The 12,008-nt window shown below is 57.1% G+C and overlaps 1 protein-coding gene across 7 annotated transcripts; it reads left to right on the top strand.

The window, feature by feature from the left end:
- The first annotated feature begins 2,543 nt into the window (after window positions 1-2,543).
- Window positions 2,544-11,759, top strand: TAF1C (TATA-box binding protein associated factor, RNA polymerase I subunit C). 7 transcript variants are annotated; one of them, XM_060084698.1, is made up of 15 exons: window positions 2,544-2,689; window positions 5,563-5,611; window positions 6,682-6,763; window positions 6,945-7,042; window positions 7,118-7,207; window positions 7,304-7,377; window positions 7,978-8,216; window positions 8,313-8,429; window positions 8,508-8,625; window positions 8,712-8,783; window positions 8,927-9,062; window positions 9,219-9,362; window positions 9,852-10,026; window positions 10,101-10,238; window positions 10,316-11,738. In XM_060084698.1, the coding sequence occupies exons 1-15, from the start codon at window positions 2,598-2,600 to the stop codon at window positions 11,179-11,181; spliced, it is 2,490 nt and encodes an 829-aa protein (XP_059940681.1). In that variant the 5' UTR covers window positions 2,544-2,597; the 3' UTR covers window positions 11,182-11,738. The 7 variants fall into 7 exon arrangements, with proteins under 7 accessions (XP_059940681.1, XP_059940680.1, XP_059940682.1 ...); XM_060084699.1 differs by having other exon boundaries at window positions 2,606-2,689; window positions 5,411-5,611; XM_060084697.1 differs by having other exon boundaries at window positions 8,508-8,551; window positions 8,712-9,062.
- Window positions 11,760-12,008: the final 249 nt, after the last annotated feature.

Below are 12,008 nucleotides of genomic sequence, written 5' to 3'. Positions count from 1 at the left end.
GGCCATTGCTGCCTTGGAAGACGGAAGGGGGCCATGAGCCAAGGTGTGTGGGCAGCTTTCAGAGCTGAAAGAGGCACCAAAAAAAAAAAAAAAAGAAGTCTCCCCACAGCCTTCGGAAAGGAACACGGCCCTACTGACACCCTGATTTTAGCCCAGTGACACCCATTTCAGGCTTCTGACCTCCAGAACTGTATGATGTTTTGTTGTCTAAAGCCACTAAGTTTGTGGTAATTTGTTACAACAGCAATAGGAAACTAGTATAAAAGGCCTTCAATATTTTTGGCATACATACCCCTAAAATAATTTTGAAAGACTATGTATCCCCCAATTGTTTAGTCACACGGAGTTACGAAAGGTGCAATTTCTAGTTTATTATATATTGTAATCATCTTTCCAATATGTTTTCACCAAAACCACAGAGATGCAAACTTAGCTTATTCCATTCATGAAAAACACTCTCCAAATGATTTAATCGTCAAAGCTTTCTCTCATAGACAAAGCACTCAGCTAACATGGAATTACTTCTCCTCAGAAACAGTCTGACTTGGCTTTTTCAATTTAAGTAAATGTGTTGGTACTTTCTCAGAAGAGCCATCTCATTCATGCCCTCTTCCATTGATTCAAATATGCATGAAGCATCTTCTAGCTGTTTGGGATACGTCAGTGACCAACACAGACAGAAGAATCCCTGCCCTCGTAGAGGGACTTCTGGATTCTATATCTAAGGTAGATGAGAAGGCTGACCTAGAGGTTGAAGTCTCAGTAATATCAAGTGTCACAGCCAGCAGTTTTCTTCTTTTTTCCTTTTCTTTTTAAAAAAGATTCTTTACTGAAGTATAACATACACGCAGAAAAGTGCACGGATCATTCAATGAATTTTCACACACGGCACAGAGCCATGTAACCAGGACTCAGATGAACGAACATAATACTGTGAGCCCCTGGGACTTGCCCGGCGGTCCAGTGGTGAAGACTCTGCTTCCACTACAGGGGGCATGGGTTCGATCCCTGGTTGGGGAACTAAGATCCCACATACCGCGCAGCCAAAAAAAATAATAAAAATAATAAATAAAGAATTGAAAAAATATAATATATAAACAGCCCCTCTCCTGAACCCTTCCATCGCTACTTCTTACTGAGCCTGCTTTTCTTAGTCTTATGGGAACTTTCTCCTGCAGGGACTCTGCTTTTTGGAATAGTCCCCTTGTTCAGCACTCATCTCAGGCAACAGTCCACAGAGGAGAAAAAAGCTTGAAACTTCCGAAGCCAAGCACCTCCCAGATAAAATCTATATAGATGGAAGCCAAGAATTTGGAAATTGACTCTTTAAAGTAATAGTTCTCAAAGTGTGGTGCCTGGACCAACAGCATCAGCATCCCTGGAAACTCATTAGAAATGCAAATTTTGGGGGGGAAGGGAAGGGTGGGATGAATTGGGAGATTAGGTTTGACATAAATACACTACCATGTGTAAAATAGATAGCTAGTGGGAACCTGCTATATAGCACAGGGAGTGCAGGTCGGTGCTCTGTGACGACCTAGATGGGTGGGATGGGGGTGGGGGTGGGAGGGAGGTCCAAGAGGGAGAGGATACAAGTACACATATAGCTGATTCACTTCATTGTACAGCAGAAACTAACACGATTGTAAAGCAATTTCACTCAAATTTTTAAAAAAAGGAATTAAATTTAAAATAAGTAATATGTGGAATTCTTAAAAAAAAAGAAGTAGCATAAAGTTTGTCAGGAGAATGTTTTTTTCTGGGACTGAATTCTAAGAGGAATTCATTTAAATGAAAAAAAGTTGAATAAAAAAAAAAAAGAAATGCAAATTCTTGGATCACATCCCAGACCTACTGAACCAGAAAACGCTGGGGGTGTGGCCCAGCAAATGGTTATAACAAGTCCTCCAGGGGATTCTGATGCATGCTCAGGTCTGAAAACTACTGGGCTGGATAAGGGTACTATTTATGATCGCACAGTAGCTCTTAAAGCTTGGCCCCCAGACAAGTAGTATCAGCGTCACCTGGGAACTCAGGAATACAAATTATCAGGTCCCACCCCGGACTCACTGAATCAGAAACTCTGTTTTAACACATCCTCCAGGTGATGCTGATGCATGCTAGAATCTGGGAACCAGTGCCTAAAGCTGTATTTGCCTGACTACTGGGAAAGCCTCATGCGTTCCCAGCAGTACCGGTACTCCTATGTGGAAAGCCTGCTTCACAGGATATAAAGACAGTCAGTAGCATTCCTACTGACTAATAAAGTGCCTGGCTTATAGTAGGTGCTCAGTGTTTGTTGAGTGAATTAATGCAACAATCCTGTAAAGTAGGAAGTTAGTTAAGCAGAGGTGAGGTTCGCGAGCCCGTCAACCTGGACTTCACTATTGGGATTTGAAGGCATTTGATTTCTACGGCCCACAGCACGGCCTGCACTCGCATTCCCCCTCCTGCCGGGAGGTGGCGCTCTGGAGCGCCCGCGAGGCCAGGATGGGAGGCGGGACTTCCTGCCTTCCAGGGAGCACTTCCGGCCCAGCCCAAGAGACGGGTAAACGCCGCTGTGGGGCGGTCCTGTCGCGGACGCTGGAGCTAGGTCTATGTTACTCTCGGGCTCCCTCGTGGCACGAGGGTCAGGCGAGCATTACGCAGAGGTTCATTTCCCAGACGAGCACGGCACGGCCGGGGCCACGTAAGTGCGCGCGCCGCCCGGACGGGACGGAGAGGCAGGTCCCTCTGCTCAAGTCCACGGGCCCTAAGCTTTGTGGCTTTGGGACAAGTCGCCCAGGCTTTACAAAGTGGGTTATTAGCAGCCGCTGGCTCATGGAGTCGGGAGCATCCCACCGATGTAAAGCGTGGTAGCAACAGCTGTCTGGCGCACGGCGCTTGATGCGAGACCTCTGATATTGTTGTTCGGTTGAAATTCTGGGGCCTGGAGGTGGAGTGGGAAGAGGTGGATAGGGAGGGAGTGGGCGAGTAGATGTCTGAGGGGAAGGGCCGCCCGGATCCCCTCTCCCATCCCACTGCAGGCGCACTTTTTGTCGTGCCCGGCCTGGCGTGAATGCAGACCCGACTGACTCTGCAGCCTTGGCGGTCTAAACGGGCCGGGAGAGCCCAGGGCGAGGGCGGGAAGTCGAGGCTGTCTTGTCTCGGGGCTTCTCTGAGGTCGTGGGCTCCACCAGCGCCGTCAGCCTGCCTGCGTTTGTTTGAGGCTGTTTGGTTCCTTTTTCCTCTCCTTTGTTCATTGCTGGATTTGTTCCTTCAGTTTTTGTTTTTTAAAAAAATTTTTAGGGCTTCCCTGGTGGCGCAGTGATTAAGAATCCGCCTGCCAATGCAGGGGACACAGGTTCAAGTCCTGGGCCGGGAAGATCCCACATGCCATGGAACAAGTAAGTCAGTGCTCCGCAACTACTGAGCCTGCACTCTAGAGCCCGCGAGCCACAACTACTGAAGCCCGCGTGCCTAGAGCCCGTGCTCCCCAACAAGAGAAGCCACCGCAATGAGAAGCCCGCGCACCGCAACCCCCGCTCGCCACAACTAGAGAAAGCCCGCGCACAGCAACGAAGACCCAATGCAGCCAAAAATAAATAAATAAAATAAATAAATTTTTTAAAAAAGAACAATGACTAACATTTGTTGAAAAATTTTTTTTAATTTATTTTTTTATTTTATTTTTGGCTGCGTTGGGTCTTTGTTGCTGCGTGCGGGTTTTTCTCTAGTTGTGGCGAGCGGGGGCTGCTCTTCGTTGCGGTGCGCGGGGTTCTCATTGAGGTGGCTTCTCCTGTTGCGGAGCACGGGCTCTAGGCGTGTGAGTTTCAGTAGTTGTGGTGCACGGGCTTCAGTAGTTGTGGCGCACGGGCTTAGTTGCTCCATGGCATGTGGGATCTTCCCGGACCGGGGCTTGAACGCGTGTCCCCTGCATTGGCAGGTGGACCCTTCACCACTGCGCCACCAGGGAAGCCCTGTTCCTTCAGTTTTTATGTACTGATTGTTACCACGTAGTAAGTACCCAAGGCACGGGGGATGAAGTCTCTTCCCCATGGGGACTTTTAGAGCAGTTTGGAATTAAATAGCTTTACCTTTAAATACCTAATCACACATTGCAATGCGTGCTCTGGAGGAGGGATGCAGGGTGTTGTGGGATAGTATTGGGAGAACTGGGAGAGGCTTCCTGACTGAAAATCTGAAGGATGAGGAGGATCTTGTAGGTGGGTAGGAAGGGCAATGGTGATCCTTTTAAGTGGAGAGATAGTGTGAAAGGGCCCTGCAGTGAAAAGACGCATTCCCGCCACTGTCGTCTCTTGCTACGGAAGAGAATGACAGCAACGGCCAGATGCCAGGAACTCAGAAATGAGTCAGATACAGTTCCTGCCCCTGGAGAGCAGTCTCGAAGAAGAAATAAGGCTGTACCTATAGGCACAATTAGAACGAGGTGACACGTGCGCTAAGAAACACACATTCATTCCGTTGGCAAGTATTTACTGGCATTTACTGTGTGGTGGGCACTTCGCCAGGTGCCGAGGGTACATGGATGTCCGGAGGTTACAAACTGAATGGATACAATTCAGCTGCAGTTCCAAGGGGAAAAGTTTTTGCTTACTGAGACTCCAAGGCTGGTGTTTGCTTCTGGGTGCACGGGAGAGTAGTGGTTCAGAACTTGGATTTTGAATCAGGGCAGGGATCAGGCTGTTGGCCTCGGGCAAGTTGCTCTTCCCCGAGTCTCAGTTTCCTGAACTCCATAATCGGGGCAGAGGAATAAAACACGTAGTGCCGTGTCTGGCAGATAGATGCTGGCACTCAGTGAGTGAGCACTGCTCTTATTTTTGCAGGTAATAAAAAAGAGGAATGATACGGCTGTTTATTCTTTATCAAAGCCCTTTGACATGTTTACTATTATTCAACACACAGTTCCTTTTTTTGGAAGGTACTGTACTTGACAGTGGGAAGGCAGACAGATAAGACTCGTCTCTGGCTTTGGGGAACTTGAGTTTGTCTTGGGAGCGTAGCGTAGAGTGTGGGGTCTGTAGTCTATGAACGTGTAATTATAATGTAATACATAAGAGCATGTTGGAAGCGGACCCCTCGCCACCTGACTTCGGCCCGTCACTCACCTCCTAGTTCTGTCCATGGCTGCCCCGTTGTTTCTCACACACTTCCTGCCCCAGAACTTCTGCACTTGCTGTACCCTCTTCCCAGCGGCCTTGTCATTAGCTCAGGGTATGCCGAGCGCCACCTTCTTACCGATGCTAAGACCACACCCCTCGGCCACCGCCATCCCCTCCCTCCTGGCTGGTTGGTTGGTTTTACCGTAGCACTTATTACTATCAGGCATTAGGCGACATAGCCATCTATTCTTTGTTATCTGCTTCCCCAGAGAAACTGTACTCCTCTTGGGGCGCTCTTCACCCTCCAGGAACCCCGGAAGTGGCTGTCAGGTTCCGGTCTGAGGAAGGCCGGGTGGTTCCTGTTTCCCGGGATGGACTTCCCCAGCTCCCTCCCGCCCTCGTTGTTCACGACTGGCCCCCTTGGCCTGAGCGACGTCCCTGACGTGTCCTTCATGTGCAGCTGGAGAGACGCGCTGACCCTGCCGGAGTCCCTGCCCCAAGGTTCTGAGGTGAGGATGGCAGGGGAGCCTTGGTGGCTGCAGGGTGGGTGCTGTCCCTTGGCCCCCCCATCCTAGCATTCACACCAGTTGGCAGGAGTGCAGGGGGGTGTGGCATTGGCACAAATCTGCTAAGACACCGGCTGAGCCAGAATCCCCTCCTTTGGGGACCTGGGATGCCCTGCCATCCGCAGAGGGTTTACTGAGCGGGAGCTGTTGGCCCCCGTCTTTTCTTCCTCTATTTGTTCAACAGATACTCACAGAACAGCCCCTGATATGTGCCAGGTGCCTTACCAGGCCCTGGGAATCTAGAGTGAGTAAGTCAGATGCGCTCCCTGCCCCGTGGAACAGAGTTAGGTTGAGTGAGAATAGACAAGTGAGTAGACTACAAAGTGAGAACAGCTCTGAGCGAAACCAAAAGGATGCCGAAACCTTACAGTAGGGGTGAGGTGGGGAGGGGAGGGGAGATCTCCTGGGAAACGAAGGACGCCAGCTCTTTCCCCGGAAGCCTAAGCCATCTGGCTGCCACTTGGAGACAGGCTGGCTAAGGATTACGCCCAGTAGAGGCAAGTGGGCGAGAAATTTAAAAGAGACGCTGGCATTGGGCGGGAGGGACTCCCTTGACAAGGAAGGGCTTACATCAGATCCGCCCCTGCGGGAGCCTTGCTCGCCTGCCTGCTGCTCTTCCAGCCCCAGGTGTGGAGCTGAGCTGTCTCAGGCCAGCCCCGCAGTGGGATGGAGCAGCCTGTGGGCGTCCCAAGTAAGTGACCACAGGGTCTCCTGAGTGTAAGTGAGACTCAAAGGCCAGGGGCTCCTGCGAGAGCCTGGAGGTCGAGAGCACAGACTGAAGTCAGACTGCCTGGGTTCAAATCCCAGCCCTTCCCTTTAGTGGCTGCTGCCTGGGACAAGGGACGGCCTCGCTGTGCCTCCATTTTCCTCATCATTAAAGTGACGATGACCGTCGTACCAGTTTGCCCGGTGCCTTGGGAGGATTGAATGAGTTAATAAAAGACGAGTGGGTGACAGCGCCTGGCCTGGCGCACACTCACTGTTCTCTTGTGGCCCCGGTTGTGTTTCCTCAGAACGCGGCGCCGCACGTGGCCAAGGGCCTGCTCTGGGAGCCGGGCACCCCTGGGCCGCTACCCTTGCTGCCTCCTGGTCCCGGTAAGGATCTCGGCCTTGGGGCCCCCTCCCAAGCTGCTCCCCGCTGCTCCTCTCCCCCAGCTCCCGCGCGAGGCCTTTCCTCTCCCTGCTGATTCTGCCCTACAGGGCTCTTGGCACCTCCAGGCACCTAGGACACCTGGTTCCATTTCCGGGCCCTTCCACAGCCTCACTCTCCCCTCAGATCCCTGGGACCCTGGCGTGACTGCCCAGGATCTGCTTTTCCGGGGAGGTTACCAGTTCCGTAGACAGCCCCAAGCCGTGCTGGACGTTACTGAGCAGGTAAGCGGCCCCACGGCGGCCGGTGCCACGCGGCCGGGGCTGTGCCTAGTGACCTGGCCTCCTTTCCTCCTGCAGCTCAGCCGGTTCTTGTGGGATCATGGGGACATAGCCTTTGCACCCCTGGGGAAGCTGATGCTGGAGAATTTCAAACTGGAGGGAGCACGGGTGAGTAACCCCCTGGCCAGCCAGGAGAGGGGGCTCCCCACTTCCCGTCGGGGTAAGCCCTAGGGCGTGTGAGCTTGACGAGGCCTTTCCACACAGAGCCGCTCTAAGAAGAAGACAGTGGTCAGTGTGAAGAGGCTACTCCAGGACCTCGGTGGACACCAGCCCTGGGGGCAAGTGGCTAGGGAGAAGGGACGGGATGGGTATGCCTAGCTGGTGGTGGGGCTGTGGAGGGAACCAGGGCCTGGATGCTGGTTTCCATCAAATTGCTTCCACACCCGCCGTGCAGTCATGAGCCACGCTGCCCCATACAGAACTCCCAGCTGCACTAGCCACGTAAGGGAAAAAAGAACGGAAGTTCATGCACTACAGGCATGGCTGCATCCAGGTGTTCAGATGTTAATAGGGCTCTACCTCTTTATTTTCTCATCCTCTCGCCTCTGCTTGGCTTAATTCCTAGACAGACTGTTTCCAAGTGGCAGCAAGATGGTTTATGATTCCAGGGAAAGGGCTAGTGTCCTTCCTGAGGCGCCAGCAGAAGTCCCGGGAACGGTGTGGTCGGCTTGGCTTGGCTTGGGTGTCACGCCCATCGTGAGCCGATCCCCGTGGCCGGGCCTGGATCATGTGACTGCAGCACAGGAGTGGGCTGGTTTCCCAGAGGAAGAAGTTCTAGGGTGACTAAGAGTGCGCCTGCTACACCTGGCCTCCCTCGGGATGGTACCCAGCCCTCCTCCCCATCACCCACAGCCTGCCCCTCCTCCTCTCGCCCCCAGCTGTCCCTGGGCTTACCTCAGCCACCGCCAGCGCCGGTTCTCCATCCTTGGGGGCCCGATCCTCAGCACGTCGGTGGCGAGCCTCCTGGGGGAGCTGCTGCACGAGGAGCTGGCCCTGCGATGGGAGCAGCTGCTCCTGGACGCCGCCTTCACCGGGGGCGCGCTGGCCTGGGTGCCCGGCAGGACGCCCAGGGCTGGGCAGCTGGTCTACCCTGCAGGAGGTGCCCTGGACAGGCTGTGTATCCTCCCTCGCTGGGCATGCTCTAGGGACACGTGGGAAGTTGGGAGCCTTGAGTGGCCGTAACGCATGAACTTATCCTTAGCGAGATGCCCAGACTTCCAGAAGGTCAACCTGACCCCAGGCAGTGAGCCCCGAGTTCTCGGAGGCCCTGGCCATATCCGGCTCCGGGGACCTGTCCGGCAGGTGGTGACCCGCACTGTGCAGGGAGAAGGTAAGGCCCATAGACACCTCCCCCGTCCACTCACTGACCTGTTGCCTGACTCTGACCCTGACCCTCTCCATCCCTCAGCTCTGCTGGCCGTCCGCTCTGACTACCACTGTGCCCTGTGGAAGGTCAGTAAGCAGGGGCAGCCGGCCCCTCTCCAGGTGTGGCAGGTCGAGAAGGGGGCCACAGGGATCAGCCTCAGGTGAGGGGCTCACTGAGGCTGGTCTGCGTGGAGATGGGCGTGGGAGAAGGGGGTGGCCCGGCATTCATCACGTGTGTGCCCTGTAGCCCTCACCTGCCTGGAGAGCTGGCCATCTGCAGCCGTTCCGGAGCCATCTGTCTGTGGACTCCCCAGGACGGGTAACGCCCCTTCCCCATAAAAACCCTCCACCCCAACCAACGGCTCCCGCAGAACCTGGCCCATGTCCTGGACCCCAGGCCAGGTCACCCCAGCCTCCCCCCATCAGCCGGTCTCCCCACCATGGCTGGCCTGTCTCCCCAAGGCTGCAGCAAATCTACAAGGACCCCGAGACCCTTGTGTTCCGGGACCCCTCTCCCTGGCGTTGGGCAGACTTCACCGCCCACCCTCGAGTGCTGACTGTGGGTGATCGCACCGGCGTGAAGATGGTGGACACTCAGGTGAGGGAGCAGAGTGGGTCCTTGGTGGGGGTGGGGTGGGGGGCTTCCCCCGAGAGGGCGTGATGAGCTGCAGGGCCAGCGAGCCCCGGGCCAGCTGCAGCAGGTGGCACCACAGATGGCGGACCGTGGGCTGGCTGACCTGGCCGTGTCCCCCAGGGCCCGCCGGGCTGTGGTCTGCTGCTTTTTCGTGGAGGGGCAGAAGCATCATGCCAGAAAGGGGAGCGGGTCCTGCTCACCCAGTACCTGGGGGAGTGCGGCCCCGAGTGTCTGCACTCCACGCTCCACCTCATCTGCACCCAGGTGAGCGACACCTTCCCCTCCTCTCCGTCCTGCACCGTCGCAGGCGGTCACTGGAGATGCTCCTGGACAGCTGCTGGGGAAGGGCGTGGGCGTGGGGGCAGTGGCCAGAGCTGGACAGTCCCCCCGTGTCCGGAAGGGGAGAGGAGGTCTGGCTCCACCCCGCCCCCTCAGGACCCTGGGTGTTAGTGGGTGTGTCTCGGGCGTATGTGCCAGGGTCAGGTGAGGTCGGGGGAGGCTGGGTGAAAGCCTCTCTCGAGAGCCCTTCTCCCAGCAAGGCCATCAGGACGGGACGGTGCCACCTGCTCCGGGCTGCCTCCTGTGCGGGCTGGGCAGCTGAAGCTGCAGAGGTGGTCAGGGCCGGTCCCGGAGTGCTGAGACTTACCCTGAGAGCCACATGGGGCCCCGGAGGGGGCCACCCAGGGGGACCTGTCCCGTCCCTCTCTCCCACTGCTCAGTCACGTCCCCTCTGTCTTCTTCCTGGGCCCCCAGTTCTCGCTCTACCTGGTGGATGAGCGCCTCCCCTTGGTGCCCCTGCTGAAGTGGAACCACGGCCTCCCCTCCGCGCCCCTGCTGGCCCGGCTGCTACCCCCACCCCGCACAGGCCTCCCGCGGCCGCTGCTGCTGGCGGGCCAGGGTGGGGAGCTGCAGCTGCTGCACCTCGCAGGTGAGGGGCGGCGTGGGCGGGAGGGCGGGCAGGGCCGGCCTGGGCAGGGCTTCATCTGTCTGTCCCTCCTCCAGGAGAGGGGGCCTCCACACCCCGGCTGGCAGGGCCCCCCCAGTCTCTCCCTTCCAGGAGCGACTCCCTCTCTGCCTTCCCCCTGCTGGAGCCCAAGAGTCAGTGGCGGCTGCGGGAACGTCTGACAGCACCAGCCATAGGTGCGCTGGGGCAGGGGAGTGGGTTTGAGGAGCCGCACCCGCACCAGGCCGTGGGGTCACGGTCCTTCCACCTCCAGGTCTGGCCGCCGCCATCCCACCCTCCGCTGCCACACCGGTGCTGTCGCTCTTCCAACTTTCGGCGGCTGGAGACGTCTTCCACCAGCGCCTCCACCTCCGGGCAGACCCCGGGCCTGATTCTCCTGCCCCCACGGCTGCTTCCTGGACCCCCCAGGCCACTGCCTCCTGCAGCCAGTGGCTGAAGGCCCTGCTGGAGGTGCCCCCGGCTCCCCCCGTGTGGGCCGCACCCACCTTCTCCCACCGCCGCCTGCTGGGCTGCTTTGAGCCCCAGAAGGCAGAGGGCAAAGCGCCAGAGGGTCTCCGCGCGGCCATGGCCAAAGGGCGTCTCCTGCAGCCGAGGGACCTGGGCTTGCTCCCCACAGAAGAGCGGGCCCCCGCCCCCGAGCCAGGCCCCGAGGACGAGCTCAGCGAGCGTTTAGAGGCAGCCTGGGAGGGCCAGGCGGCGGCCTGGTGGGAGAGGCGGCGGGGCAGCAGCTCGGGGCCCAGCAAACAGCCCAAGCGGCACAAGCGCCGGACTCAACTGTCCAGCACCTTCTCCTCACTCAGCGGCCGCTTAGACCTCTCAGACGCTGCCAGCCCCCCTCCCAGCCCAGAGCGGACACTCCCTGAGGCCAGGCCTCAGCCTCCAGTGACCCCGCCCTCCCAGGAGTCCACCCAGGAGCTGTGGGCCCGGGGCGTCCCCTCGGAGCGGCAGCAGACGCTCCGGGACTACATGGCTGAGCTGCCGCTCCGAGGGGACGCCCCGGGGGCTGCCTCTGTGCTTTCCTCCCAGGCTTCCAGTGTCCAGGCCACCCCCTCCCGGCAGCGGGCAGCCGTCCGCTCCGGCTCTCAGCCACGCTGGAAGAAGCCCCGCATGGGCTTCTGAGGCCCTAGGGAAGCTGCCCCCCACCTCCAGGGGGCCCTTTGTCCTGGATAAGCTGTGCCTTTTGTGGTTGAAACGAGAAATAAAGAGAACAGTCGCCAGGGTGCAGACCTTCCTGCTTTCCGAAGGCCTTCGTGACTGCGGGAGACATTCAGAAGCGGTTTGAATCCACGTTGGAGGAAGAAGGACAACAAGGTAGTCGTGTCTCCTGTAGCTCGTGCTCCCAGGGGCACGTTGAGAAGTCCTGGGAGCCCCGTCCTGAAGGTCAGTGTCGCCGGGATCCCCTCCAGCCGACAGTGTTGTGCCGGAAAGCAGGGGCTCCAGGCGGCCGAGGGCTCCGCCACGCACGGGCCCCCGGGGATGTGGCGGGTGACGTTGAAGCGAGCTGCCCCGCCTGCCGGTGCTTCGCTGCTGGGTGTTGGCAGCTGGCTGCCAGTGGTTAGGTGTGTGTGTGTTAAGCAGTTTCTAGCACCATCTATAACGTTTTGTAGAGGGAGGCACTTTGGACCCACGTTTAGGGGTTGAATAAACTTGTCAGCTGAGCCTGGTTTTGAACAATCAAGTTTCTCAGGCCAGGCTGCATCCCCTTACTTGGCTTTCGACATTCAGCGCGTCAGGTTCGCTTCCTCCGCAGCTCTGTGGCTGTGGTGAAGAGCCTGCCCTCTTGCAGGGAAAACACCCCCTGGGAATGACACAGGGCCCTGGGGCGGGACCTAGGTTTCTGATCACACGTGAAGAGAGGAATGGTCCTTGTCTCGGGTACCTGATGAAGTGAATCGTGTGACTCACTGGACATCAAATAATCCAATAACATAGGGACTTGCGTGGGT

Source organism: Mesoplodon densirostris, chromosome 19 (assembly GCF_025265405.1).
Source record: "Mesoplodon densirostris isolate mMesDen1 chromosome 19, mMesDen1 primary haplotype, whole genome shotgun sequence".
Taxonomy (NCBI): Eukaryota; Metazoa; Chordata; class Mammalia; order Artiodactyla; family Ziphiidae; genus Mesoplodon; species Mesoplodon densirostris.
This window is presented reverse-complemented; position numbering and strand designations above follow the sequence as displayed.